Source organism: Peromyscus californicus, unplaced genomic scaffold (genome assembly GCF_007827085.1).
Source record: "Peromyscus californicus insignis strain IS unplaced genomic scaffold, ASM782708v3 Scaffold_4__1_contigs__length_199733344, whole genome shotgun sequence".
In the NCBI taxonomy this organism is placed as follows: Eukaryota; Metazoa; Chordata; class Mammalia; order Rodentia; family Cricetidae; genus Peromyscus; species Peromyscus californicus.
The window spans coordinates 173,793,468-173,821,267 of NW_026294562.1; the positions used below are offsets into that span (position 1 = coordinate 173,793,468).

The 27,800-nt window shown below is 49.0% G+C and overlaps 3 protein-coding genes across 12 annotated transcripts; 1 reads left to right on the forward strand and 2 right to left on the reverse strand.

The window, feature by feature from the left end:
• On the reverse strand, positions 1-7,910 carry Mia (MIA SH3 domain containing). 2 transcript variants are annotated; one of them, XM_052762292.1, is made up of 5 exons: positions 7,804-7,910; positions 1,225-1,296; positions 1,011-1,144; positions 478-588; positions 1-92 (listed from the first exon to the last, which is right to left on the reverse strand). In XM_052762292.1, the coding sequence occupies exons 1-5, from the start codon at positions 7,865-7,867 to the stop codon at positions 69-71; spliced, it is 405 nt and encodes a 134-aa protein (XP_052618252.1). In that variant the 5' UTR covers positions 7,868-7,910; the 3' UTR covers positions 1-68. The 2 variants fall into 2 exon arrangements, with proteins under 2 accessions (XP_052618252.1, XP_052618253.1); XM_052762293.1 differs by lacking the exon at positions 7,804-7,910 and having other exon boundaries at positions 1,225-5,396.
• Snrpa (small nuclear ribonucleoprotein polypeptide A) lies at positions 5,521-19,097 on the reverse strand. Of its 6 annotated transcripts, XR_008223108.1 has the most exons (8): positions 18,919-19,088; positions 18,360-18,454; positions 14,444-14,616; positions 12,845-13,021; positions 10,387-10,560; positions 9,867-9,955; positions 7,804-8,038; positions 5,521-7,609 (listed from the first exon to the last, which is right to left on the reverse strand). XR_008223108.1 is itself a non-coding variant. In XM_052762290.1 (7 exons), exons 2-7 carry the CDS (start codon positions 18,430-18,432, stop codon positions 7,879-7,881), a joined length of 846 nt encoding a protein of 281 aa, XP_052618250.1. In that variant the 5' UTR covers positions 18,433-18,454; positions 18,986-19,097; the 3' UTR covers positions 7,660-7,878. The 6 variants fall into 6 exon arrangements, 5 of the variants coding, with proteins under 5 accessions (XP_052618250.1, XP_052618251.1, XP_052618247.1 ...); XM_052762290.1 differs by lacking the exon at positions 5,521-7,609 and having other exon boundaries at positions 7,660-8,038; positions 18,986-19,097; XM_052762291.1 differs by lacking the exon at positions 5,521-7,609 and having other exon boundaries at positions 7,660-8,038; positions 14,507-14,616.
• Actmap (actin maturation protease) lies at positions 18,886-27,790 on the forward strand. Of its 4 annotated transcripts, none has more exons than XM_052762282.1 (7): positions 18,886-18,999; positions 20,099-20,529; positions 23,272-23,340; positions 23,750-23,874; positions 24,657-24,786; positions 24,879-24,949; positions 26,180-27,790. In XM_052762282.1, the coding sequence occupies exons 2-7, from the start codon at positions 20,216-20,218 to the stop codon at positions 26,515-26,517; spliced, it is 1,047 nt and encodes a 348-aa protein (XP_052618242.1). In that variant the 5' UTR covers positions 18,886-18,999; positions 20,099-20,215; the 3' UTR covers positions 26,518-27,790. The 4 variants fall into 4 exon arrangements, with proteins under 4 accessions (XP_052618242.1, XP_052618246.1, XP_052618243.1 ...); XM_052762286.1 differs by lacking the exon at positions 18,886-18,999 and adding an exon at positions 19,232-19,256; XM_052762283.1 differs by lacking the exon at positions 18,886-18,999 and adding an exon at positions 19,289-19,372.
• The last annotated feature ends 10 nt before the right edge of the window (positions 27,791-27,800 follow it).

A 27,800-nucleotide genomic window follows, 5' to 3' on the forward strand; every position in this document is an offset into this window, starting at 1 on the left:
TTTGCAGTTGGCTGTTGTATTTGCATAAAGTCGAGAAGGTAAACAGCAGGGACAACAGCAGGTTGAGCTCACTGGCAGTAGAAATCCCATTTCTGAAAAAGAGGAAAGGAAAAAACAGTAGATAGAAAACCGATGATCACATAGCTGTAGCTGCAAGGACCAACCAGGTTTGACCTCACAGAAATAACCAAATTAGCCTCGAGCCCTGTAACCTCTGCATTTCCCAACTGAGCAGGGCCTGGTGACACATGCCTGAAAACGAAGCAGCCCTCAGGAGGCTGATGCTGAAGGCTAGTGATTGGGAGGCCAGCCTGGGTACATAATCTGTCTCAAACAAAAAAAAAAAGTTATATATATACATATATATATATATATGTATATATATAAACAATAACAAAAATAATTGCTTCTCATTTACGGTGAGAAAATGAAGAAGCCCTTACCCTCCTACTCCCACCTCCACCCCAAGACACTCACATCTGTCTTCACATCAATTTTGGCAGGTTTCAGAGTCAGGTCCTCTCGAACAATGCTACTGGGGAAATAGCCCAGGCGGGCAGCCAGGTCTCCATAGTAGTCTCCCTGAACCTGGAGAAGAACTTATAAGTCCATCTGGGGGAAAAAATGGCACTCACACCTGCTAACTCCAGTGCACAATCTTTTCTCATTTGAATCTCAGCTTAAATGTCATTTGCTCATGGCTAGGATGTAGCTACCATAACTAATCCTCACAATGGCATGTTTGCTGGCACTTTTGATGGCATGCTGGTTGCCTGCTGCCACCCATTAGAATTGAAAGGGATTGTTCACTGTTGTACCTGAGGCTTGGAAAGAGCTTGGACCCAAGCTGCCCTGTAATTGCTAAAGTAAAAATGCAATAGGTGACAAAACATCCTTATCCCTCAAAGCTCTGTTTTTCCCTCCAACCCAAATTTTCCCTTCAGATGGAAAACAGGGGATATATAAACCCCATACCCTCTACCCTTCCCTCTAACACTCTGAAGACTTACACTGCCTCCCCAGAAAAGCCGCCCACGGCCCTTCAGCTTGGAGAAGACATACACCACTTGGCCCCTGTATATGGTCAAGAAGCGGCAATCAGGGGCCACGTAGTCCTGAACGGCCACAGCCATGGAAATAGGATCTGGAGGAGGCAACGACAGTAACTTCAACAAAGACCAGCAGTCCAAGCCCTCAGCCCCCTGCCCTTCTCCCGAGTCTTACGGCTGCATTCCTCATCCGCACACAGCTTCCAGTCAGCCAGCTTGGGCATGTCAGGATCAGCCCCGCTAGGCCCTGGGAAAACAGACAGGAAGATGACACCAACGAGCACTGGGGACCACACCATCATGGACCGAGAATGACCAAGTGAGGAATGAGGTCTCCAGTCTCCTCCTGCCCTCCTTCTGTGCTGAGTCACAAGGAAAACTGTGTTCTCAATCCTGTCTCCGCCCCAAACCAAATTACACCCCCCACCCACTCCCCAAGGTTGTTATTCAGCCAGAACCATTTCAGAGACAGGGTAAGGGCTATGGGCCAAAGAAAATGCCCACCTGAGCCCAAAGCAACCCAGGCCACTCCAAGGAGCAGCCACCCCCTCAATAATCAGAGACCCAGATAGGCAGGCTGGACTATCTGGTTCCTTCTTCAAGTCATTTTAGGTACCCGGACCCTCCAGAGACCAAACTAGAGAGGCCAGCATAGAAAGCCACCTTGGAATTTCCTGTGCTGAGAGGTCTGAGAACAAAGCAGTTCTTTGATTAGCAGCCACAGCATGTTCCCAGGTACTGAGCAAACACTGAATGTCCGGCCTCAGGCTAGGCACTGGCCCACCTGGCTCACTGTGCATCTTCCCAGGCTCCTTCCTCAATGGAAGGCACGAGCTAAGCTATTCTAGCCTCAGAGCCTCAACTCCCTCATCTGTGAAGGCAGCAATGAAAGCCAAGAACATCCATCAAGTGTTGTTACTGGTGGGGTTCTGTTTGTTTTAGTGTGTATGAGTGTTTTTACTGCATGTGTGCCTGGTAGCCTTGAAGGTCAGAAGAGGGTGTTGGATCTTTTGGAACTGGAGCTACAGACAGTTGTGAGCCACCATGTGGGTGCCGGGAATTAAACCTGGGACATCTGGAAGACCAGCCAGTGCTCTGCTCTTGACCGCTGAACCATCCATCATTCCAGCTCACTCCTTTTTGAGACAAGGTTCTACTATGTAGCCCTGGCTAGCCTGGAACTCCCTATATAGATCAGGCTGGCCTCAAAATTACAAGAGATCCACCTGCCTCCGCCTTCCCAGTGCAGGGTAAGGTATGCACCTACATTCAGGGTTAGAATCAAGTATGTATTTTTTTCCCTTAGGGATAGCCTTCATTGCCTCAGGAGTGGCTATGACAAACCCAGTTCATTAAGAATTGAAGTATATAAAGTTAAGGAACATGTGTCCAAGGTAACTGAGCCAGGGAGGGAAGGAGATTTGTCTCGAGGTCTCCAAGCATCACTGTTATCTGACCTGACATGGCCCTCAGAAGGAATAGCGCATCAACAGATAAGAAGGGACCAGAGGCCAAGGTACATGTTTAGTGACCTCACAATGATGCAATCATATACCTTAATGGTTGTGGCAGCTTGAGTGAGAATTTAAGTGTCTGCTTCCCGGTTGGTGGGTGGCTTGTTTAGGGAGGATTTCTTATTGGGAGATGTATGTCACTGGGATTTCAAAAAACCCAGCTCTCTCTCTCTGCCTCCATCTTGCAGATCAGATGTAAACTCCAGCACCATGCCAGCCTATTGTCATGATCTCCAACATAATGGCTATGAACAAATTAATCCTCTTAAACTATAAGCAACCCCCAAGTAAATTTTTTTTTTTTTGGTTTTTCGAGACAAAGCTTCTCTGTGTAGTTTTGGTGCCTGTCCTGGATCTCACTCTGTGGACCAGGCTGGCCTCGGACTCACAGAGATCCGCCTGGCTCTGCCTCCCAAGTGCTGGGATTAAAAACGTGAGCCACCACTGCATGGCGTAAATGCTCTTTTTAAGTTGCTTTGGTCATGGTGTCTCTCACAGCAATAGAACAGTAACTAAGATAGGGTTCTGTGCCTGCTAGTCATGGGTGTAAACCCTAATGCAAAAAAATAACCTATGACAATTTATCATTTATATGACAAGGGGGGGTGATGGTATATATGCACAAAGCCCTGGTTCAATGTCCAACACCACAAAAATAAAAACAGCAAGATCAGTGTGGATTTAGAGCTTACATCATGGAGATTTACTTGAAAAGCTTTGGTCACAGGCTGAGAAGTGAAACTGGTAGCAGAGAACATGACAGCATGTTGTCTTTATGTTTGAATTCCCAATTTAAAACATGAAAGTGCTTCTTCATGCAGTAGATGTTTCACTCTAAACACTATACTAGTTTCAAATCTCAACACTGTGAAGATTCATCAAGAAATGAAAATCTGAAGGCCTCTGGGAGACAATTGACCAATAAAGAAGTAAGGGGCTGGGGATGTAGCTCAGTTGGTAGAGTCCTTAGCCTGGTATCCACTGGGCCCTGGGGTCCATCCACACAGCACTAGCAACACAGGGGTAAGAGGATAGATGTTCAAGGTCATCTTGTTATTCGGTGACTTCTAAGTCAACACAGTCTCAAAAACTCCTCAGAGGTTAAGAGCACTGCTGCTCTTGCAGAGGATCCAGATTAAGTTCCTAACACCCACATGGTGGCTCACAACCTTGGCTTACAGGTGGTGCCTATACATATATGAAGGCAAAACATTCATGCACATAAAGTAAAATAAACCTAAAATTAAAAACAAACAAAAACTTCTGATACAGGGAACTGTAATCCCAGCACTCAGGAGGCAGAGGCAGAGGCAGAGGCAGGCAGATCTCTGTGAGTTCAAGGCCAGCCTGATCTACACAGCTAGCTCATTCACCATATTGTCATATTGTAGAAACAATTCCATTTCCCATTTGGAGTATTAGACACTCCAAATGCAGTAACTTGAACCCAGCACTTGGTGCTTCCAATGTGTGCGGTGCCAGAATGCTTACCTGATATAAGGAGTGAGGATGCCAGTAACAGCAAGAAAAATTACCATTAGCCTTTTGGTGGGTCAGAAATCCTTGAGTCGTTTGACTTAAAGGTGGAACTTCATTGGAGGGTTGGACTTGGGGAGGGTCTGCCTCCAAGCCCTGACGACTGCTGAAGGATCCATTGCTCATAGGAATTGGACTGGATGGACTGTATACACTGAGTGTTGACTATGGTGGGTGGGCTCAGGGGGCTGACACAAGGCTCTTTTCCCGGCCTTTCTTATGAAATTTATGTTCTGTCTGAATGTGTGTTGTGTACGTGTGCCTGATGCCCTTGGATGCCCTGAGAGTGGAGTAAGACAATTGTGAACTGGCATGTGGGTACTGGGAATCAAACTCCAGTATTTTGCAAGAGCAGTCAACGCTCTTAACTACTGAGTCATCTTTCCAGCCCTCCCCACTTTCTTGCCATCCCCCCAAACGAACAAAAGGCAGCCTTTATCATTTCTCTATAATAGCTCTAGCTGTCCTAGAACTTGCTTTGCAGACCAGGCTGGCCTGGAACTCAGAGATCCACCTTCATCTGCTTCCCAAATGCTGGGATTAAAGATGTGAGCCACCACCGCCGGCTCAGTCTTTATCTTTATAATATTATATTATTTATATATTATTGTATTATAACATTATTTTTGCTATTCAGAAACCCTTCACCATTCTTATTTATGGTTTGGCTTAATATGGTTTCAGATAACCTGGAAATGTTAAATGGAAAATTCCAGAAATATTTTTTCTTTTTTTAAGGTTTATTTATTATATATTCAGTGTTCTGCCTACATGTATCCCTGAGGTCAGAAGAAGGCACCAGATCTCATTACATATAGTTATAAGCCACCATGTGGTTGCTGGGAATTGAGCTCAGGACCTCTGGAAGAGCAGCCAGTGCTCTTAACCTCTGAGCCATCTCTCCAGTCCTAGAAGTATTTTTTTTTAAATCTTTATTTATTTATTTTATGGGTGAGTGCTCTAACTGAATGTGTGCATTTATGCCAGAAGAGGGCATCAGATACCCCTAGAGATGGTTGTGAGCCACCATGTGGCTGGGAATTGAACTCAGGACCTCTGAAAGAGCAGCCAGTGCTCTTAACTGCTGAGCCATCTCTCCAGTCCTTTAGTATTTTTTTAAATTTCAAATTACAAGTCATTTTGAGTACTGCAGTCTCACTCAGTTCCATATCAGCATGCCAGGGATGTGAATTGAATTTTTGTTCACATTGTATGTGTTAACCATTCATCATTCATGTGAGGAGACCAAAGCTATGCCCCACTGCTTGTGTCCAAGTCATCCTTATTGTACTTCGCAGTAGACTCAAGGCATAGAACTAGTGGTGATGCCAAGTGCTGGGACATACCTGTGCTCCCAGCATGTGGGAGTCTGGGGTAGAAGAACTGTGAATTTTAAATCAATCTGGAGTATACAGAACACACCAGGAAAAAACATTTTATTTAAAATTTTATTTATGTGTATGTAAGGGGTGGTATATGTGCACATGAGTGCAGTTGCCTATGGAAGCCAGAAGAGGGCATCAGATCCCCTGGGACTAGAGTTACAGGAGATTATGAAGTGATATTGGTGCTGGGATCAAACTTGGGTCCTTTGAAAGAGCAGAAAGTGATCTTAACTGCTGAGTCATCTCTCCACTCTTCCCAGGGAGAGGGGGGCATTAGCCAAAAAGTTTCATGCTTTCAACAAGGAATGAGGTAAAAGGATTTAGTAAAGGAAAGCCAGGCGGTGGTGGTGCACGCCTTTGATCCCAGTACTCAGGAGGCAGAGGAAGGTGGATCACTGTGAGTTCAAGGCCAGCCTGGTCTACAGAGCGAGTTCCAATACAGCCAGGGCTACACAGAGAAACTCTGTCTCAAAAAAAAAAAAAAAAAAAAAAAAAAGTCTATGGAAATATCAGATTCTGTGAAATTGTGAAAAAGAAAAGTTGCTAGTTTTACCATCACACCTCAAAGTTATAGCTGTTATGTGATCAATGCTCAGTTGAGTTGAAGAGGCTAGATGTGATGGGAGATACTTATAAACACTGGGAAGGTGCAGGCTACAATAGTGAATTGGGGTTAGGTGTGTGGCCTGAGACCCCACCTCAGCCCCATCTTAAAAAATGAAAGGACGGGGAAAAGTCCTGTTGGACTCTTAAAATATGGATTCAGATAGATATGCTCTGCTTAGGGCAGAGGATTTGCTTCTGAAGCAGGTCACCAGTTCAAACACACAAGCAGATTTACAAAGTACAGACCCCACAGTCATGTCAGAGGACCGAGACTAACCTAACCACACACAAACTTCAAACAAAACCCATGTGACCACAGCTGCTTCACTGCACACCCTGTACTCCTCTCCCTCTATCTCACCACACTCAGGAGCACACTGCACTTGCCAGTGAGGTGGAACCCCCCCTTGCCACCTCAGGATCTCTGCACTGCCTCCAGAAATGCAGACCACTACTCCAATGGCTCCGGGTGCTTGGTCTAAGGACCACCTCAGCTTCGGGCCTTACTGGCAACTCGACACTGCTGTGCTTTGATTTCCATTTTCTGCCTTGGCTCCAGAGTTCAGTCACTGGTCAAGATCAGAGCAAGTGACTCAGTGTACCTTGACCTCTGAGCTGGCCAGGCACAACCTCATGGCAGGCAGAGAATAATCACACTCTGGCTTAGAGTCAGGGAGTTTATCAGGGGCAGAGATGGAACTGAACACCTCTACATACCCAGCACCACTAACAGCTCCACCCTAACATGCCTCCTCAGAGGAGCTTTCCCCCATCATCCTAACTGTTCTACAGCCCCCACCACAGCAGCTCAGGCTGCCAGGGAACTCAGGGCAATCCCCCATCTCAGCCTTCTGGGTACTAGGACCACAGGCTGTCTAGCAGCTTTGATTTTCACTTCCAAGTTTTATTCAGCTGAGTCTTCTGATTGCTGGCTAAGAGCCTGGTGGTGTTTGTAGGAACAAATAGGATCACTATTGATGATGGCAGTAACAGGAGTCCTTTTCACAAAGGAAGAAAACAAAGCTCACAGTGGGGACACTAACTGCCCACTGAGTGACAGCTAGGGAAGTCCCAAACTGCAAACTAGATAGGCTGAACCCACATGTCACAGCCACTAGGCCAATGTGGAGGGAGAGATGTTTCCACTCGACCTTCTGCAGTAACATGGGAGTCCCTAAGTGATGCAAGGACCAGCTTTGTCCTCCTTCAAATGCCATGGGGACAGTCTTCACTGAGCTTTTCCTCTTTAATAGAGTGCAAAAGCAGGAGCAGAAGTAAGAAGCAGGCTTTTAATGTGCCCTTCCAAAGCAGGAGTATCCTTGTGTCGTGTACAACTTGCCCAAATGTACATGGGGGTCTTGTTTCTGACCTCAATGATTTGAGACAAAACAAACAAACAAACAAACAACAAAAAAATACCTTGCCAAAGCTGTCAATGTACCTTAAGTGTGGTTAATACTGTTATACTCCTGTGTGTTTTCCAAGTTTGTGAACTCACAGAGGCCACGAGATCCCAACTCTCCATGTGGAGGGAACCAAGGAAGACAAGGAAATAAAAGACAATAGTGGTGAAAAACCAAACCTCAAAAAAACCACTTTAATCACAAGCTAACAGCGCCAGGTGCAATGTCTGGGGACAGACTCTGGGTACAATGCTGTGTGGCAACCACACACTCACTCACGGCTCTGAGAAGGCCCCCAAGGGGGACTTACCTTCAGGGACTGAGCCAAGGGGGAGGGAAAGGGCAGCCCCGGAATGGGGACTGAGATGCCCCATGGGGGAAGGCGCTACTTCTTGGCAAACGAGATCTTCATGGCATTGTTCTGCGTGATCTTAAAGCCTTGCAGGGCATCTCGTGCTGCCCCAGCCTGCACTTCATTGTCAAACTCCACAAAGGCGATGTCGTGCCGCCCGGGAACCAGACGCACCTCCTTGAAGCCAGGGAACCTGGGAGGAGGGAACAGCAGACCTCAGAGATCATCTGAGCATTCCCCCAATATTTTGGTACCAACAAAATGACAGAGCCCAGAGATGCTAAGCTTCCTTTCCATCATGCACAGCCCAGACCCTATACCAAAAGATTCCCTGGACAAAACACAGGCAGAATCCCTACCATAAACACTGTCGAATGAAAAGTCTTAGCAGCCAAACAACCACAATGTAGACCAAACAAGACACTGGCATCCCCGCTTCCTTCCCCCAAAGTCCACCCCCAGTCCCAGAAACTGGCACCAATCACTACTCCCATTTTTTTTTGTTGTTGTTTTTGTTTTCTGTTTGTATTTTTTTCCAGACAGGGTTTCTCTGTGTAGCCTTGGCTGTCCTGGAACTTGCTCTGTAGACCAGGCTATCCTTGAACTCAGAGATCCACCTGCCTCTGCCTCCCAAGTGCTGGGATGAAGGCACGGGCCACCATCACCACCACTCTCTCATCTTTATCGTGATTTTGCTTTGTTGACTCAGGGTCTCTGTAAGTCGCTCAGGCTGGACTTTTGATCCTCAGCCTGAACACTGGGATTACAAGATGCTATCACACATGTTTAACTTCCCTCTTCACTTCTGTGTGTTCAACAGACATCTTTTCCCATCAGCAGTCTCAAAATATGCAGTTTTGTGGAGATGGCATACCAACTCTACTGTTTCCAGCTTGATTTAGTCTCTCAAAATTTCCTTCTGCATAATTATAAAGAACCCAGCCAGAGGCGGATCTCTGTAAGTTCAAGGCCAGCCTGGTGTACAGAGTGAAATCCAGGACAGCCTAGGACACACAGAAAATCCCTGTCCCTGAAAATGAATGAATGAATGGATGAATGAATGAATGAATAATTGAATGAATAAATAAATAAAGAACCCAGCCACAGCTACACAAAGAAACCTTGTCTCAAAAAACAAAAACCAACCAAACAAAAGAACCATCCAAGCCCAGATATAGGTCACACCTGAGAGACGGAGACAGGAGGATGGCTAGCCCGAGCTATATAAACTGCCAGTTTTTAATCATAAAGAAGCAGAGGGGAGGGGCTGGAAAGGACCCAGCAGTTAAGAGCAAGAACTGATCTTGCAGAGAACCCAAGTTCGGTTCCTAGCACCAACGTCAGGCAGCTCAAAACTACCTAAAACTCCAGCTCAGGGACAGCTGATGCTTCTGACACATACACACAGGCACATGTACAACTAAAACTAAAACTAAGAAAATCTTTAAAAACCTTCCATGCTCCAGGACTGACCCTCCCTGCACAGCACAGACAAGCCTGACGGCCTCTTTAGATGGTATCAAATACCACCCCCACCTTGGGTCTCACGTGGCCCAGGTGACATAGTAGAGAAGGACCCCGACCTCAATCCTCCTCTTCAGCCTTCCAAGTACAGAGACTGCCTGCGTCCACTGCTACTACACCCAGGGTTGACAAGACACTTCTGTAAGAGGTGCTCAGAGACATGCGGGTAGGAATACTCAGCCCTATCCTCCACTCAAGGTCCACAGGTTCCATCACACTGGAAGGGTCGGAGTTCCTAGTGTACCCAGTGCCCCTTGCCATTTTTGGAACAGGCTGGCTCGCGCTGGTCTAAACCAGCTCCACATTTGCTCCTCTTTTGTTTTTCCCTTGTTCTACAATGTCACAGACACAAAAGGCAGTCCAAGACCCAAAACACATGGTACCCACAGCACTGTGTGCCCCTATGACCCATCTTCCTTTCCCCTTTCACACTTTCAGACACTAGAATGGCCACCGGAACCCCGGAACCCACCCGCCCAGCCAGAAGCCCCACTCACTGATTGAAAAGCATGGACAGCATGAGCTCGTTGGTCTCCTCAGGCAGGTTGGTGAGGAACAGAATGTGATTGGGTGGATTCTCGGAGAGCTGTGGGGAGACAGCTGCCAATGAGCAGGAGTACCCGAGAAGGATGCCTCTGCTCAGTCTTTCTCACATATTCGCTAATGCGCACAATGTCATCCATCTCCCCACAGCCGGTGCCCCCAGAGATGGCAGGCCCAAGGCAGCAGAGACCTGCCAGCTTCTGCCACTACTGTGTGCTGGGGCTAGGACAGGACATGGTACACAGCTGGTGCCCTAGTGCATGCACTACACCTGACTGCAGACCTTGATTAGCCTCATCCTGCTTCCCCGACCAACATACAGGCCAACCCCTCTCTGTCCCAGGATGGTTCAGCACTCATGGAGCTCAGCTCCAGTGCCACCTCCCACCTGACCTAAGAGCCCCATGTAATTGCTCCACTTCTATTAGAAGACAATGCTTGTGAGACCTGGGGTGGGGTTGGGGGGTTACTTACAGGCTGGGCAGGCGGCATCTGTCCAGGCATGAGCTGCTGTGGGGGCATGGCCCCAGGGGGGATCTGGCCAGGAGCAAGGCCCGGTGGCGGGATCATGCCAGGTGGTGGCATGTAAGGAGGCTGGCCTGGCATGTGGTGCATAATGCGGGGTGCCTGAGTCATCGGTGGCATACCCTGTGGAGAAGAGAGGTAGGTCAGGGAAGGAAAGGTCACAGAGATGAGAGACAGGAAGAGAAAGACCCACACCTGAAAAGATAAAAAAAAAAAAAAAAAAAAAAAAAAAAACCCAGCACCAACAAACACCAAAGACTTGGATTCAAGAAGGAATGCTAAACCAGAAAAAGGGTTTTGAAACAGTTAAAGGTACAATTAAAGCATGGCCCAACTTTGTTCAATGTATAAAAAGAAACTAGAGGGGAGCTGAAGAGATGGCTCAGTGGTTAGGAGTAGGTACCACAACAATTTGGTTCCCATCACCCAGTCAGGCAGCTCACAACTTCCTGTGATTCTGGCTCCAGAGGACCCAACGCCCTCTTCTGGCCTCCACAGGCATTGCACTCATGTGCACATACACCAGATACAGTCCCAAATAAAAAGTAACCCCCCATCCTTTTAGTGAGGCCATGGCTCACTATGCAGCATGGCTGGCCTGAACACAAAGGCTCTGCCTACCTTGTGCTGGGATGAAACGTGTGTACCACCACACTTGGCCCAAATATTAGGTCTTCAAAGGAAAAAGAAAAGAGGACTGGAGAGGTGGCTCAGTGGTTAAGAGCACTGCCTGTTATTCTAGAGGACTAGGGTTCAATTCCCAGCAACCACATGGCAAATCACCAACACAAAAGTATAAAAAACAAACATAAAAAACAGGAAATCTAAAAAAGGAAAGAAATGAGAGCTAGCAACACAGCTCAGCAGGCAAAGGCACCTGCCTCCAAGTCCGACAACCTGAGTTCAACCTCCAGGACCCACCTGGTAGAAGAGAACTGACCTCGACCTCTGCTCAGGTCCCATGGCATGAACACTCACAAAGACACACAATGAGCAAAAATGTAATTTAAAAATGAAAACAAATCAAAGGTGGGAAAGGTGAGAAGAGAAGGAATGATCAGCTGGACAAGCCAAAGACACAGACACCACCACTAGCTGCAAAGTGCAACCCAGCCTGAGAGCCATGAGACAAAGACTCCTGAGAGCCATGAGACAAAGACTCCTGAGAGTCAGAGGCTGAAGGAGGAGTCAAAATTCAGCCATCTTCTCTTTTATGCACAGTGCTTCTGGTGCCCTGCACAGACTGACATTCCACTTCTCATGTACTCACCAAGGTCACAAAGACATTTTGAAGGTCCCTTTAGAACCTTTATCAGGTCTGCTGTCATATTCAGGGCCATGATTCAGCTCAAGTTAACTTTTCTCAAATGAGGCCCAGCGTGACCTCAAACTTCTGATCCCTGCCTCAACCTCCCAAGCACTAGAATTGCAGGTGTGTGCTACCACCCCTGGCATGAGTTAACTTTTATGTTGCTGGGGAATGAACCCAGGACCTCGTGGGAGCTAGGTGAGCAGGCTACCACTGAGCCACATCCCTAGCCCTATGCAGGGCTATGCTTTTCTCTTATAGATCCAATTTCCCTGCATCAGAACTGCAGGGATTCCTTAGGGCAAGTTTCTAGACTCTGTTCTGCCCCATTAGCTTATCTCGCTATCCATAGGCCTATGGCAGGTCATCTTGAAGGCTAGAACTCTAAAACCCTCTTCAGTCCTGGGTAACTCTCCCGAACTGGCTCCCTCCTCCTACCATGGGACCAAGGACTGAACTCCAGTTGCCAAGCGAGCACTTTTAACAGCAGAGCTGTAGCTGTCACGCTGGCTTCCCCACAGCAGTGTGCAGCACCACAGGGAGCCTCCTACCCAACTATGGTGGTTTCACCTTTGGATTGCCCTCCGTGTGTGATTTCTTTGCTTATTAACATAGAGAAACAACTCCTTCTTCTTCATTCTCCTCCTGCTTGTAGTTCTAGGGGCTGAATGCAGGGCTCCCACAGGCTAAACTGATTTTTTTTTTACTTTATAACCCAGTAGTTTCTCCAAATTAAATATGCCTATTATTTCTAACAGGAGACTGATAACTTTTGACTTTCTATAAAGCCACTGACTTAGCGCAAGTGTACGCGCAGGGACACACAGACACAGATGTGCTAGCACACGTGTGCGCGCACACAGACACACACATAAGTAAAGATACACAGAACAAAACCAAAATCAAGGAGGCAAGTGTGCAAAGGATAGACCATCAAAACCAATCAAGTACACGCTGGGGAACAGGCCCTCAAAAGACACTCCTCTATCCACACGGTTCACCCGACCCAGTGGAACAAGTCCCCTCGATCTACCGCCACACAAGGCCACGTGGCTGAAGGCCTGACAGAGAGAGACATGTTCCTGCGTGCCAGCTTACCGGAACAGGCTGGACAGCGCCCACCACGGGGGCAGCAGCCCCACCCTGAACAGCCTTTTTGGCAGCTGGTGTCTCCTGACTCTTGGGCTTCCTCTTCTCTCGTTTGCGGTCTCTCTCCACAAAGGTACCCTTCATCTTGGCAATGATGTCTGAGTCAGTCTTGGCGTACTGGATGCGCTATCAATCAGAACAGACAGGTCAAGGTCATGAAAACCAGAGAAGACTGCCAGAGTTCAAAATGAGACCTCATGAGCAGCTCGCTAAGAAAAACTATAGATTGCTTGGCCACAACTTCCTCATCTGTAAAATGGGGATACTTTCCATTTGGCAGGATTGTGGTAGAAACTTAATAGGTCTAAGGGCCTGGAAGCAGCAGTACCTGGACTACAGTAAGCTGGTATCTGTAAGCCGGGGTAGGTGCTTACAGGCTCTCCTATGAAGAACCCAGACATATGCTCAGACACATAAAAATAAGATACTTAAAAAGGAAAACCTTAAAAAAATTTTGAGACAGAGTCTCACTATGTAGACTTGGATGGCCTGGAACTCCCTATATAGAACAGGCTGGCCTAGAACTCATCTGCCTCTGTCTCCCTAGAAGTAAAAGCATGCCCTACCATGCCCAGCAATAAATAATTTTATTTTTAAAGTCCCATGCTCAGAAGGGGACCTGGAGTGCTGCAGAGTGAACTTTGCAACTCCAATGCTTAGGAAAGAGGAACCACAAAGGATGGGGATCAAAGCCCATGAACACATGGAGCGTGTAGCCAGAGAACAGCCAGGGAGCTAAGGGATGAAAAGAGCTGGGCCTGGGACTCTAGCTGCTCAAGAGACTGAGGCAGAGGGATACTAAGTTCCATTTCTGCCTGGCTACACTGAGGAGGATTAGAGGGGGAGCAGGTAAGGTCACAAGGACAAAGGGGGAGCCTTTGTACTTTTCTTTTTTTGTTTGTTTTTTTGAGACAGGGTTTCTCTGTGTAGCTTTGTGCCTTTCCTGGAACTCTTTGTAGACCAGGCTGGTTTCGAACTCACAGAGATCCGCCTGCCTCTGCCCCCCCAACCCCCAATGCTGGTATTAAAGGCATGCGCCACCACTGCCCGGCGCCTTTGTGCTTTTCTAAGCAGGGGAGGCAGTGTTGTGATGAGTGATGAGCACTCTCAAAAGGCCCTGTGGTGTGGAGACAGGCCTGGGTGGGTGGAGCCAAGGGAAGAACAAGGCTTGGTCAGAATAGGAGCCAAGTGATAAAGGCAGCAGGGAGAACACTCTGTAGGTTTGGAAGAAGAGCGGGGCTTAGGGAATCCTTTGTTCACTTTGGTTTGGGCCTATTTTTGGAAGAATGTTAGGCAAGCTCCCATTCTATACTCCAGGTTGGGTTGGAACGGCTGGCAATCTTCTTGCCTCAGACTCCTGCATGAGCCACTGTGCTCAGTTTCTTGATCATTCTGTGTCCCCACAGCCCCAGTATAAGGAACACGGAATGTAAAGGAACAGCAAGAGAAAGTAGCATGCTGAGGGAACACTACGGTCACAGGTCCACACCCACCTAGTCTCCTGCAGCACACATACACACAAACAACCTTCATATTCAACATGCTCACCATGGGCTTGTCGTAGAAGGGGAAACCTTGCATGGAACGCAGGGCATTAGTGGCGCTGCTGACCTCCTTGAAGATGACAAAGGCCTGGCCCCTCATCTTCAGGCTCCGAGACACCAGGATATCCAGGATCTGGCCAAACTGGGAGAAGATGGCATACAGGGACTTCTTGAGCTCTGCATTCAGGGAAGACAAGACACACTGTGACAAAAGGCCGAGGCACTGTGTCCTGGGATTTGTACTATCCTTAGAGAATGGACAGCCCAAATGAGGATCCACCTGCCAACTGACACAATACCCAGAATGCTACAGCTCAAGAACCCACAATTGCTGGGTAGTGGTGGCACAGACCTTTAATCCCAGCACTCGGGAAGCAGAGGCAGATGGATCTCTATGAGTTCAAAGTCAGCGTGGTCTACAGAGCAAGTTCTGGAACAGTCAGGTTTACACAGAGAAACCCTGTATTGAAAAAGCCAAAAAGAAAGAAAAAAAGAAGAAAAAAAAAAAGAACCCGCAATAAGAGAGACAGCCTAGAACTACTCAAGTGGACATGTTCACATGACCCCACAGCTGCAGTACCTGCTCTACACTCGCTGTTGAAAAAGCAAGCACAAGTACTTCTCGCCATCAGGTCTCCCGCTAAGCTAGCCTCCGGGTCCTGTCTTAACCTGACGTGCCTTTTTTAAAATTTGAGATGGAGTCTGATTCTAGAACCTCAAACTCTGAGCAACCACCCTGCTCCGGTCTCTGAATCACAAGCATGACCTAGCCTCTAGCCACACCTTAGCCTTTGCACTCTCTTCATGGAATGTCCTTTCCCTGACATTTCCAAGACCGTCGTCCTCTTCTAGCCCCTTCGGCTTCATAAATCTGCCACCGCCAAGAGGCCCTCTCCAACTGCACTGTCTACATGCCCCTCTTGTTCTCCTTATCCTGCTTGTCTTCTCTTCCCCACCTGACGTCAGAAGATCACTTACTGACAATCTCTCGGTAACAGCTACAGGCCTGTGACGGACATGATGGCCTAAGGCTAAATCCCAGCACTCAGGAGCTCGAGGCAGAAGGATCAGGTACTCGAAGTAATTCTCTGCTACACAGTAAGTCTGAAGCCAGCCTATGGTACATGAGACCATCTATAAAAACAAAACAGCTGGGTATGGTGGTAGGTATTTAATCCCAGCACTCAAGAAGGAAAGGCCAGCCTGGTCTGGTCTACACAGAGATCCAATCCAGCCAGGGCTACATGGTAAGACCTTGTCTTTAAAAACAAAACAAAGCTGGGCGGTGGTTGCGCACGCCTTTAGTCCCAGCACTCGGGAGGCAGAGGCAGGCGGATCTCTGTGAGTTCGAGGCCAGCCTGGGCTACAGAGTGAGTTCCAGGGCAGGTTCCAAAGCTAGCTTTCCAGAGAAACCCTGTCTCGAAAAACCAAAAACAAAACAAAACAGCAAAGCTATAAGGCCAGCCCAGTCAGATGCAGTAGTGATACACATCTTTTCTGACAGGGTTTCTCTGTGTAGCCCTGGCTGGCCTCAAACTCAGAAATCCACCTGCTTCTGCCTCTTGAGTGCTGCGATTAAAGGCAGGCACACATCTTAATCCCAGCACTCAAGAGGCCAGCTAGACCCTGTCAAAAAAAAAAAAATCACTGAGGAATGAGCCACCACGAAGTGCTTTAGCAAGGTAACTTCATTAAATCCTTACAACTCCATAAGGCAGCATCATTCACACAGGGACTCCAAGGCTTGGACAATTTAGAGACACCAGCCGTTTTTCTGGCACTCCAGCTCCAGACCCCTTTCCAACACTTCTGAGACTGTGTCTTACTAAGTTGTTCAAGCTACGCCTGAACTATTCTGTGGCCCTGACAGATGTCAAGTTTGGAATCTGCCTGCATGGGCCTCCACAGAAGCTGGACTTCAGTCCTGTGCCCGCACGCCACATTTTCCATTCCTTTTCCAGTATTCATTCCCAAGCGGCAGCATTTCAGCTCCCTTCACACACAGTGGCTGCCCTTCCCAGCCTAGGGAACAGAAGGAACCCTCTGCTTTACTGTGAGTCCTGTTTGCTATGGTGTGAAGCCGTTTAGAGAGGCTGGTGGTGCTGGATCCAGACGGAAATTGAACTGTGGACCTGGCTTGGCCAAACCCTTCTCAGGGTCCTCAGGATACTTGCTCCAGGCTGGGGCACATGTATTTATTTTGTGTATGGTGGGGGGTTGGGGTGGAGACAAGGAGTGGGGAGGGAGGGAGAGAGTGAGGAAGCACATAGGCAAGACGATGACTTTCGAGAGTCAACCCTCTACCACTGAGTCCCAGGAACTGAGTGAGTCTCCTGCCTCTGCCCTCAAATGGCCAGAATTCCTTTTCCTCAATCACTACCCCTGCTGAACTCAGCCCCAGCAAGCTCGTGTGGCACACACGTGGAAGTCAGGGGATGTTCTCCTCCCACGGTGGGACCTGGGAAAGTCAGACTTGGCGGCAAGGATGCTTACCAGCATCCTTTCAGCATCCTTTCAGGTCCTCTCCTGACAGTTTTCCCAGGCGGCCCTAAAAACTAGTTACTCTCCACTAACTTCGGAATACCACTTCCAAAAAGTTACACGCAAAGGGGCCAGTGAAATAATGGTAGAGCTTCCACTTCACAAGCCTTGTGACCCTGACCGTGACTTCAGGAACCCACAGCGGAACGAGAACAGCCTCCCTAGAGTTGTCCTAATCAAATGCGTGCATCCACATTTACAGACACAAAATAAATACAGAAAAAGACGTACTTCTGCTTCCTTTCCATATGTGCGCTAGAATCCAGCCTTTGCAGAAAAGTGAACATTCTACCCCTGGGCCTTTCTTACTCCCCGGCAAGAATTGAATTATGTGGTGGGGGTTTTGTTTAAAAATGTATAACCTTTAAAAAAAATTTTTATTTTATGTGTGGGTATTTTGTCTGCAGAAGCCAGAAGAGGATGTCATGTCCCCTAGAACTAAAGTTACAGACAGTTATGAACCTACCTTGCGTGCTGGGACCCAAACTTGGGTCCTCTAGGAGAGCAGGCAGTGCTCTTAACCACTGAGCCATCTTTCCAGGCCAAGTATGTTTCTTAGTTGCTGAGGTTCAAACCCAGAGCCTTACTCATGCTAGGCAAGACTAACACTAGTTCCAATCCTCAATCCTTTTGGAGTCAGGGTCTTGCTATGTAGCCTAGGCTGGTCTGTAACTCAAGATCCTCCTGCCTTAGTCTCCTGAGGACTGGGATTACAGGCCTGCACCACCGCACCCAGAGAAACTGTCTTTGGTTTCTTTTTCACTTGTTCTGATCATGCAGCCCAAACTGGCTTTGCTGCCACTCTCCCTAAGTCACAGATTTATGGCCTCTGCCATCCAGCCCAGTCCGAGAATTTGCTTAACCAGGATCCCACACTTATGTCCCAACCATTTTTCTTCTTATTTGATCTCAAGCAAGTTATGCCACCCAAATTCCAACTTCTTAATCTGAGAGGCTTGTGAGAATTAAATATATCCAAGACTATAGAATCCTGTATACATCACCCATGTTACATAGCATTCACTACTCATCACTTCAGTTATCGCACTGTAGCCAATCACTAAGACCACCACCCAGAGGCCAGTGGACAGAGAGCGTCTCCATGATAGCAGATTGAGCTGGGCTTGATGGAGAAAAAGATCCCCAAAGGTTTCACAGAAAGAAGGGACCGGTGAGTGAAAACTCTGAAGATTATCAACAATGTGCAGGTTAGAGAGCAGAGGGTGTAAAGGGTGGTTAAGGTGTGTTGGAAACCAAGGACTCGGTATGTACAAAGGCCAAAGTTAATGGGGATGGCTGAGAAAGAAAAATGGATGCTAGAGGTGTTAGGGGTCAGCTCGTGTGAGATCCCCTAGAGTACAGGCTATCCCGAAACTTACCATCCTTCTTGATCTTCTCATTGAGATTGTTGATATAAATAGTGTGGTTGGGACGGGTTTCAGGAACTGCCATGGTGTGAGATGCTCAGGGACAGCTTAAAGGGAGAAAAAGAGACGACTTCAGCCCTATGTTTCCCAAAATTCTTTGTTCCTAAGGGCTGATAAGCTCTGCTCAGGGATCCTTTCAAGAGGAAGTTGGGTAAGATCGGAATTGGGGAAGGATGGCACAGCTTGGCAACAAAGCCGGCGTAGGACTCCGCTTCTCCAGCCCGCGTGCTAAGGGGATCTAGAGGGCAACTACGAATCCCAGAATGCTCTACGAGTCCCGGCAGGCGGAGCGTACCAAGCGGCGATTCCCATTAGTCCACGCGCACGAACGGCGTCCCAGGAGGAAAAAAGAACCCGGATGTCGGCCAGTTTAGAAAGTAGGGACCGATTTGGGACCTCCTAGTCTCTCAGAAAGAGGTCTCTCGAAGTGACGCAGCCGAAGGCCCGACGCCAAGTGCTCCACCCGCCTCCCCAGCGCCAAGGGCCGTCTACACCCGCGGGAATTCACTACCTGAGCCACCGCGCCTGCCAGGCTACTCGGCTCAGACACCCAGCTGCCTCCTCCGCGAGACGCTCACCGCGCGCAAACTCGGTAGGTTGACTCTTTGGAGTAAGTCGCTTCCCCGGCCTCAGCGCCTGCCAATGAAAGGAACACTTGGGTTCCCGCCTTAGTGACAATCCCCGCCCCCCTCCCGGAGTGGACACACCAATCAAAGAAGGCTACGAGCTTTTGGCCAATCAGGACATGCCTAGCGCGCTCGTGCTTTCCAGACTGCAAGTCGGAAGCCACACCTCTTCCCCTTCCGCCCGCGGCCTTTGGTCACGTGGTCGTCAAGGAGCGTTGTACAGGTTGCGGGTTCGATCACGTGGGACGAGAAAGGGCGGGGGAGCCTGACCGGGTCAACGCCGTTTGCTCCCGGCGGGAAGGGTGTAGAAGTTCCTAAGTTCCGTTCCCTAGTCGAGCGGTATGGCGACTTAGGCGACCCTTGATCGCTGGGCTGTTGCAACTCTCATACTTCCCGGCTGATTCCAGGACCCTGCCCACCGCTAGGCTGTTTTCCCTGCCACGTGCCTTTTTTAACCTCTTGACCTCTAGCTCCTAAGGTCACTTATAACGTTTCAAATTCGAGCCAGGGATGTGAGATGAGGCAGGTCACCCCACACCACACCCCAGATCTGAGCCTCCGTATTACAGAAGTGACCAATACTAGCTAGCTCCAAAATTTCCCTCCTAATGTAGCCCCAGCCCCATAGCACAGTCCACCCTTCAGGATCCTTCATCATTTGATTTAACCCAGTTTCTGTTTCCACTGTTTCAACCAGGTTCTCCCAGACCAACTGGTCAGGCACCATATTCTGCAATTCAACTCTAATTTTTACTTTATTTATTGTTTGGTTGGTTGGTTGGTTGGTTGGTTTTTTGAGACAGGGTTTCTCTGTGTAACTTTGGAACCTATCCTGGAACTCACTCTGTAGCCCAGGCTGGCCTCGAACTCACAGAGATCCGCCTGCCTCTGCCTCCCGAGTGCTGGGATTAAAGGTGTACGCCACCACCACCTGGCTTATTTTTTTTAATTTTTTTTTTCCTTTTTTCAGAGCTGAGGACCGAACCCAGGGCCTTACGCTTGCTAGGCAAGCGCTCTACCACTGAGCTAAATCCCTAACCCCTTTTTTTTTTATTTTTAATACAGATTTCTATGTGGAGGCCTGAATACCACATCCAGTTGCTCTAAAAACTTAGATCTCCATCCGTGAGAGATTTGGGAGGATCCTATTATTTGCACATCAGCTCTTCCTGAAGACTCCACATGACTTCTCCATGCTCCTTCTCTCCAAAACCCACAATTCCGCCAATAATCCACGAGCCCCAAGACCCCAACATTCCACCTCCTTTACCCCCAAGTCCCCTGGACTTAGCTTTGCCACCCCTTCCCTGTAGTCTCCAGGCTTCTGTTCCACCCCCACCCCCACTGCCACCTCCGCCCTCTGCTGTGGAGGTTGTTCCCCCTCATGTCTACGGCCTGGAGAAGAGCCGGCTCCTGAAGGAGGCCTTGGAGAAGGCTGGCCCAGTCCCCAAAGGCAGAGAAGATGTGAAGAGGCTCCTGAAGCTGCACAAGGACCGGTAGGCTCTCCAAACCCTCAACTCCACCCCAGGTCTCATCCAGCCACCTGGGTTTGCAAATCACTTCAGCCACCCTGTCTCGGGGGTTCCCATTTCCTTCATCTCACGCAGCCAGGTGCCCTAAGTCCTCTGCCTAGCTCTTCAGTGGTTGGCCTCCAGCAACAGAGAGAACAGCTCCTGCATATTCCTGGTTCTGAGGCAGAGGCCCGATGCTTCTGCCCCTCCAGACAGTGACTCCCAGATTAGCCAAGGTTGTGATAATAGGGCCCAAAGAAAGTGTGTAACTCAGTGGTGGCTTCTGAAAGAGAAGCAGCTACAAATGCTAGTGAGTGAGCAAGTTATGGAGGCCTGTGCCGTGAGAGCAGACAGCATCTATAGTAAAGATATATGTATTGTTTTCAAAGAACTAGCAAAGAGGAGCTGGGAAAGTAGGCAAACAGCAGCCCACACCGAGTGGAGCAGGCTGGATGAAGGAATTTGGACTGTCCTGGGGCCTCTGATAAGCCAGGGAAAGGCTTTGCTCAAAAAAACACTACTGTTAGGACTGGAGGTCATGAATAGAATTCACGGTTTCAGGAAGAAATATGTACCCAGGGACAGAGGCAATCAGGGAAGAGGGTAGAGAAGAGACCACAGGCCCTTGCCCAAACTGATAAACTCCCAGTGCTTGGCATAGGGGCACATGACTGTTATCCCAGAGCTCAGGAAGCTGAGCAGGAGATGAGTTCCAGGTAAGACTGAGCTACATAGCGAGACCTTGTCTGGGAAGGAAGGAAGGGAGGGAGGGAGGGAGGGAGGGAGGGAGGGAGGAAGGAAGGAAGGAAGGAAGGAAGGGTGGGAAGGGAGGAAGGGTGGGAAGGGAGGGAGGGAGGAAGGGTGAGAAGGAAGGAAGGGTGAGAAGGAAGGAAGGGTGGGAAGGGAGGGAGGGAGGAAGGGAGGGAGGGAGGGAGGAAGGGAAATTCTTAAACTCCCCAACCACACTTATAAGGCACACCAAGTGCTGCAGCCACCATTATGTGAATTGAATGCAGACACCTGTCACACCTGTCATACCACATAGGTAGTATATGTCAGATTAAAAGGATTTGTTTACTTTGCTTTACTTTTTTGTTGTTTTTTAGATAAGGTCTCATGTAGCCCAGGCTGACCTTAAACTCTATGTGGCTGAGAACACCTGTTCCTTCTTCCTCCACTTCAGAAGATGACAGGTATATATTACCACCACCAGATATTTGGTGGTGGTGGTTTGAGACAGGGTCTCTGTATGTAGCCCAGGCTAGCCTGGAATTCACTATGCAGACCAGGCTGGCCTGGAACTCACAGAGATCCACCTGTCTTCCCCCTCCAAAGTGCTGTGATTAAAGGTGTGCACTACCATACCGCTCTGTTTTTTTTTTATTTTGACCCAGTGTCACACTCTAGCTCAAGCTGACCGAAAGTCTATATAGCCCAAGCAGTCCTGCCAACGTGAATCATCATGGTTGACTGAGTTTTTTAATATTTGTTGCTCTCAGCAACCTCACCGAACAGGAACTGTTACTTTCCCGTTTTCTGGTTGAAAAAGCCGAGACTCTTAGAGGGCTAGAAAGATGACTCAGTGGTTAAGAGCATTCTCTGCTCTTGCAGAGGACCTCAGTTCCCAGCATCCACATGGTGTGACATAACATAACCCCAGATCTAGAGGATCCAGCACCTCTTCTGGCCTCTGGGTATCCACACAGGTGGCATACACTTACATACACATAAGTCAAAGGAAATCTAAAATGGAAGAAAGCTGAAACTCTTAGGGACAGTCACTTAGCCACAGTTCAAAGAAGGGAGAGGTCTCCATTTGAACTCCAGTGGGGGATTTGGTGCTTCTGCCCTGCTATAGTCAGGATTATCTCAGCTGAGAACCTGGAGCTTTGTGTATTCATCCTGTGTGTGAGCATCCCCATCACCACCCCTGGCTTTGCCCTCCCACTGGCCTTGGAATAGAAAGAGCAAGCATATGACCCTGAGCCTTGAGGGACTGAGATGACTGAAACCATGTGGCTACCTCAGGGCAGGGCTGCTCAGGCCTGCTCAGATTCATCAATGCAGTGGTTTCTTGGGCCTTAAGCATATTGTCACCTGGTTTTGCTCAAGGCTGAATTAAATCTATGTAATTGTGTCTATATAGGTATGCTACAGTGTTTGTGTAGGTGAGGTCTGAAAACACCTTGCATGAGTCAGTTCTCTGCTTCCCACAAGTGGCTCCTGGGACTCCAACTCAGGTCGTCAGGCTTAGCAGAAGGCACCTTTATGCACTGAGCCACCCCACCAGCCCTGGTGGGGAGAGTAATCAGGCACTGCTCAGGGTAGCCCGCCTCTAATCCCAGCACTGGGGAACTAAAGCAGGGAAGTCGCCATTGGCTGGAGGCTAGCCTAGGCTTCATTTGGAGATAATGTCTACAAAAAGAGGAAAAAAAAAAAAAAACAGCATTTGGGTATAAAACATACCACCTTCTAGAAATTTCCTCAGGTAAATCTTTATGACTCCTGGTTGCACAGGTTCTGCATTTGCTCTTTGTCTTTCAAGCCCTCTGAGAAGCAGCAAGAAACAGGCAAAAGGATAATTCCCACCTCCACCCTCAGATGAGAAAGCTGAGGCTTTGGGTCACTGCCTCAGCAGGGGAGTGGACCTGGGACCTTAGGACGGCTCAGTCTCCAGGGAGTGAGTTCAGAGCTGTTCCCTTGTGACTTATCATTGTTCTGCTTCAGGTTTCGAAGTGACTTGCAATGGATCCTTTTTTGTGCTGATCTACCATCCCTCATCCAAGAAGGCCCTCAGTAAGTGCCCATTGCCCTGATGCGAGAGGGCCTGCCAGTTTTCTACGGCCAAGCTGGCACTGTGGGACAAGCACCTCCCCCCCAGGCATCCTGGGAGGAAAGAGAAAGCAGGGCATTTTCCACATCATGATCTGTGTGTGTGTGTGAGAGAGAGAGAGACAGACAGAAGGACCATTCAAGTGAGTAAGTGAATGAACCCCAGTGAGTACACAGATGAGATGGTCCATCTCCTCTCCACTTTGGCACCTGTTCCCAGGAAGCCCAAGTTTGTCCCCACCTTCCAGCCTGTTCTCTCCACTTGGCATGGGAGGGGAGGCAAGTCCTCTAGACCGCACACCTCCCCTCCTCTGAAGTCTGGGGAGTTCATTAGAGACATGGCATGTGCTGCAGAGTGGGCTGTCTCTCCCAGGTGTGGACTGGTGGCCTTGTGGATGGCAGGCACGCTTCTGTCAACTCCTGACAGCGTCTCTCTGCAAAGACTGGTGCAGGTAGCCATGGAGAGAGGCTACACGGTGCAGGGAGAGATGTTCTCTGGTGAGTTGCCTGGGAAATACCTCAAGCCCTAAGTTCCACTGGCTCCTCTCTAGGCCAGCTGAGGCACTGAAGGTGCATGAGGGGGGTCTCATTCCCTCCTGGCCTGCCTCCTTACAATAGAAGACCAAAGTTGTTACCAGGAGAAGACAAACCATTATTATGGCAAAGTGATTAAACAACTGATCCTTTGTGCCTCACTTGTAGTACTGGGAATTGAACACAGGGCTCTAAGGCAAGTGCTCTACCACTGAGCCACACCCCCAGCCCCTCACTGGGGGATTCTAGGCAGGGGCTCTACCACTGAGCCACACTCCCAGCCCCTCACTGGGGGATTCTAGGCAGGGACTCTACCACTGAGCCACACCCCTAGCTCCTTACTTGGGGATTCTAGGCAGGTGCTCTACCACTGAGCTCTAATTCCAGCCACTTTTTTTCCTTTTGAGACATGGGCTCACTAAATTGCTCAGCGTGGTCTTGAACTCACTGGGTAGCCCAGGCAGGTTTTGAACATCTGATCCTCCTAATTCAACCTCTGGAATAGCTGGGATTACAGTTCTATGCCATCAGGCCCAGCTTGTGCCTCATTTTCTGAACTTACACAAATAAGCCATTTTGAAATGTTCTCATTCATATATTTATTCATTTAATCCATACTTTCTCCCTCTCCCCCTCTCTCCCTCTTTCTCCTCCTCTCTTCCTCTCTGTCCTTCCCTCCCTCCCTCCCTCCCTCCCTCCCTCCCTCCCTCCCTCCCTCCCTCTCTCCCCCTCTCTCCCTTCTCCAGTGGCTGACATGGCCAAACTGGCCCAGGAGACCTTGGACTGTGAGGCTGAGCTCCTCTGTGGTGGCCTGGGTGGTCCCAACAGAGATCAGGTCCTGCAGCACCTCATCACTGGACATCCCTTGCTCATCCCGCATCCCAGGGCCAGGGAAGGGAGCAGGGTAGAAATGGTGAAGGGTGGGACCCAGGGCCACACCACAGTTTGGACCTTAATACCAGCTCCAGCTATGATGAGGATTTCAACCATGAACCGTGTCAAAAGAAAGGCCATAAGGCCCACTGGGCAGTGAGTGCAGGTGCGTCCACCCCACCTTTACCCCCATATGCTGCTTCTAGAGCTCCCACCCACTATTAACCCTGTTCACATTGTATCACCACTGAAGGTGCTGGCCGTGCATTAAGGGTACGAACAAGAGCTTGGCCTCCCTCTTTCCGATGTGGTATTTAGCAAAAAGCTCAGCAGGCATCAGGTCCCTCAAGTATCTGCCAATTAGAGTTCCCACAAACAGGCTCAGAGCACAGACTAGGGGGCAAGGGGATCCAGGCGCAGCCCAGCCTCTTTAGACTCCATAGTTCTGCCTAAGTTTCTTCACCGCTCTGGGCCTGTTGTCCATCTGGAAATTGAGGGGGTGTCAGAGGGGCATTAGCTTTTCTTTTTTTTTTTTTTTTTTTTTTTTTTTTTTAAAGATTTATTTATTTATTATGTATACAGAAGAAGGTACCAGCTCTCATTACAGATGGTTGTGAGCCACCATGTGGTTGCTGGGAATTGAACTCAGGACCTCTGGAAGAGCAGTCAGTGCTCTTAACCTCTGAGCCATCTCTCCAGCCTGGCATTAGCTTTTCTTACGGAAGAATTGGAGAGGTTTCTGTGGCTCACGGTCGGGGATAGTTCATGGAAGGGAGGCATGGCGGCTGATGGCTCTACCAGTGATGCAGGAGCTGGAGGTCCAGCTTGTTCTTGGTTGACCAGGAAGCAGAGCGCTCCACCCAGAACCAGAGACTGGACTATAACCCTGCACTTGCACTTCAGCCCCACCCCAGTGATCCACTTCCTCCAGCAAGGTCCCTCCACCTCCTAAACGTGGGAGCAGCTCCCAACATAGCACCACCCACTGGAGGCCACAAGTCCCAACACTTAACCCCGAGGGGGATAGTGCACATACAGACAGTAACAGAGGCAGCCCTGCCTCTTCAGGCTGCCTGGTGGGCATGTGACTCCTATGGAACACGGTGACACACTGCATGTGTCTGTCGCCAGCACTGTGGCCTCCACGTGTATCTGGCCCTGTGTGGGGGTCTTTCTGGGGCAACTGGAGATGTTGGGGTTCTTCTTTTCAGTGCTGCCCCCACTTTCAATGTGCTTCAGATACCTGAGACTTTGAAGCCAGAGGCCCAGCTTGTACCCACAGAGTCCTAACTTTGTGGCTGCAAGGCAACACCTGGCCTGGAGGGTCACAGAGGATTCAGGAGCCTTGGCACCTAGCTGTAACCCAGGCGACTCACATCCTCTTCCTGTCCCCCAGGGGTCCTGATAGGTGTGCAGAGTGTGCCAATCCCTGGCTACATGGAAGACTCCGAGTTGCCAGGCCTCTTCCACCCAGTGCCTGGGGTACCCAACCAACCACCATCCTTCCCAGAGGAAAGCTCCCCAGGTGCCATCTTCCTTCTCTCCAAGCAGGGCAAGAGTTGGCATTACCAGCTGTGGGACTACAACCAAGTCCGGGATAGTAACCTGCAGCTGACAGACTTCTCTCCTGCAAGGGCCACCGATGGGCGGGTGTACGTGGTACCTGCTGGTGGGGTACAGGCTGGCCTCTGTGGCCAGGTCCTGCTGCTTAGACCACGAGAGTGGAGCCATTAGCTGGGGCTGGGGCACCTGCCTTGAACTTACCTCCATCCCCGTTGGAGTGTCTCAGCTTCATCCCTTGTGTGGTGTCTACAGTCCAACCTGTATCTTGAGGACCTCCTGCTAGGAATCTTTCACAGAATCACCCCAGCTATGTAGTCACAAGCTTAACCATTGTCCAGAGTCTAAATTTATTACTTGCAGGATTAAGCACTCCTTTGGTTAAGGGAAACTTGGTTTTGTGGAGTTTTTGTTTGTTTGTTTGTTTGTTTGTTTGCTTGCATGTTTTTTAGAGCATGATCTCTGCCTGGAGGTGATGGCACATACTTCAAAACCCAGCACTCAGAAGGGAGAGGACTGGTTCTCAATCTGTGGATCATGACCCCTTTGGGGGGGTCAAATGACCCTTTCACAGGGGTTCCCTAAGACCATTGAAAACACATATTTACATTATGATTCATAACAGCAAAATTACAGTTATGAAGTAACAAAAAATAATTTTATCATTAGTGGTCAGCACACCATGAGGAACTGTATTAAAGGGTCACAACATTAGGAATATTGAGAACCACTGAGGTAGGGGCAGAGGGAATCTCTCTGAGTTCAGGATCATCCTGGTTTACATAGCAGACTCCATGCCAGCCAGGGCTACATAGTGAGACCCTTTCTCAAAAAGAAAAACAAAACAAAACCAGGGGTCTTATTTGTAGCCCTAGATGACCTAGAATGACCTATGTAGTAGACCACGCTGGCCCTAACCTCACAGAGATCTGCCTGGCTTTGCTTCCTACATGCTGGGATTAAACGTGTGTTCCCCGACGCTCAGCCTAGAGAAAGACTCTTGATAGTAACTGAGACCCTAGCTATGGTCTTCCCACCCGAATGTGACACCCATTGATCTCTCTTTGGGGGCATCTTTTTAAGACATCTACAACAGCCTGTACCCCCTGCTACCCCCAGCATCTCCAAGTTTGCTCACAGGACAGAAATTAACCCAACTCCCCTCTCCTTGGCCTACTCAGACTGTTGCTCACCCGTCTGACAGCCGTGATGGACTTTCAGATACTAAGACTGCAGGTGCCAACACCAGCCCTGGGCTGAATGTGATGATCACTCTCCTTGAGCTGGCAAGATGGCTAATGGGTAAAGGTGCTTGCCAGCCTGGTGACCCAGGGACCCATGTAACAGAACTGGTTCCCACAAGTTGTCCCCTCACCTCCACTTGTTTGCTGTGGTACTTGTGCATTCAACACAAATTCAACTATAAATAAAACATTTTAAAAGCCTACTTCCCCTAA

What these genes read in the sequence shown, in the direction of transcription:
- Mia (XM_052762292.1), bottom strand. Translation starts at nt 7,867, where the DNA reads ATGGGGCATCTCAGTCCCCATTCCGGGGCTGCCCTTTCCCTCCCCCTT. An exon ending in GGCTTTTCTGGGGAGGCAGT is followed by an intron (nt 589 to 1,010) that starts GTAAGTCTTCAG and finishes GTTCTTCTCCAG; the next exon opens with GTTCAGGGAGACTACTATGG. An exon ending in AAATTGATGTGAAGACAGAT is followed by an intron (nt 93 to 477) that starts GTGAGTGTCTTG and finishes CCTCTTTTTCAG; the next exon opens with AAATGGGATTTCTACTGCCA.
- Snrpa (XM_052762290.1), bottom strand. Translation starts at nt 18,432, where the DNA reads ATGGCAGTTCCTGAAACCCGTCCCAACCACACTATTTATATCAACAAT. An exon ending in GCGCTGTCCAGCCTGTTCCG is followed by an intron (nt 10,561 to 12,844) that starts GTAAGCTGGCAC and finishes TCTTCTCCACAG; the next exon opens with GGTATGCCACCGATGACTCA. An exon ending in AGATGCCGCCTGCCCAGCCT is followed by an intron (nt 9,956 to 10,386) that starts GTAAGTAACCCC and finishes GTCTCCCCACAG; the next exon opens with CTCTCCGAGAATCCACCCAA.
- Actmap (XM_052762282.1), top strand. Translation starts at nt 20,216, where the DNA reads ATGACTTCTCCATGCTCCTTCTCTCCAAAACCCACAATTCCGCCAATA. An exon ending in CTGAAGCTGCACAAGGACCG is followed by an intron (nt 20,530 to 23,271) that starts GTAGGCTCTCCA and finishes GTTCTGCTTCAG; the next exon opens with GTTTCGAAGTGACTTGCAAT. An exon ending in CTCATCCAAGAAGGCCCTCA is followed by an intron (nt 23,341 to 23,749) that starts GTAAGTGCCCAT and finishes TGTCTCTCCCAG; the next exon opens with GTGTGGACTGGTGGCCTTGT.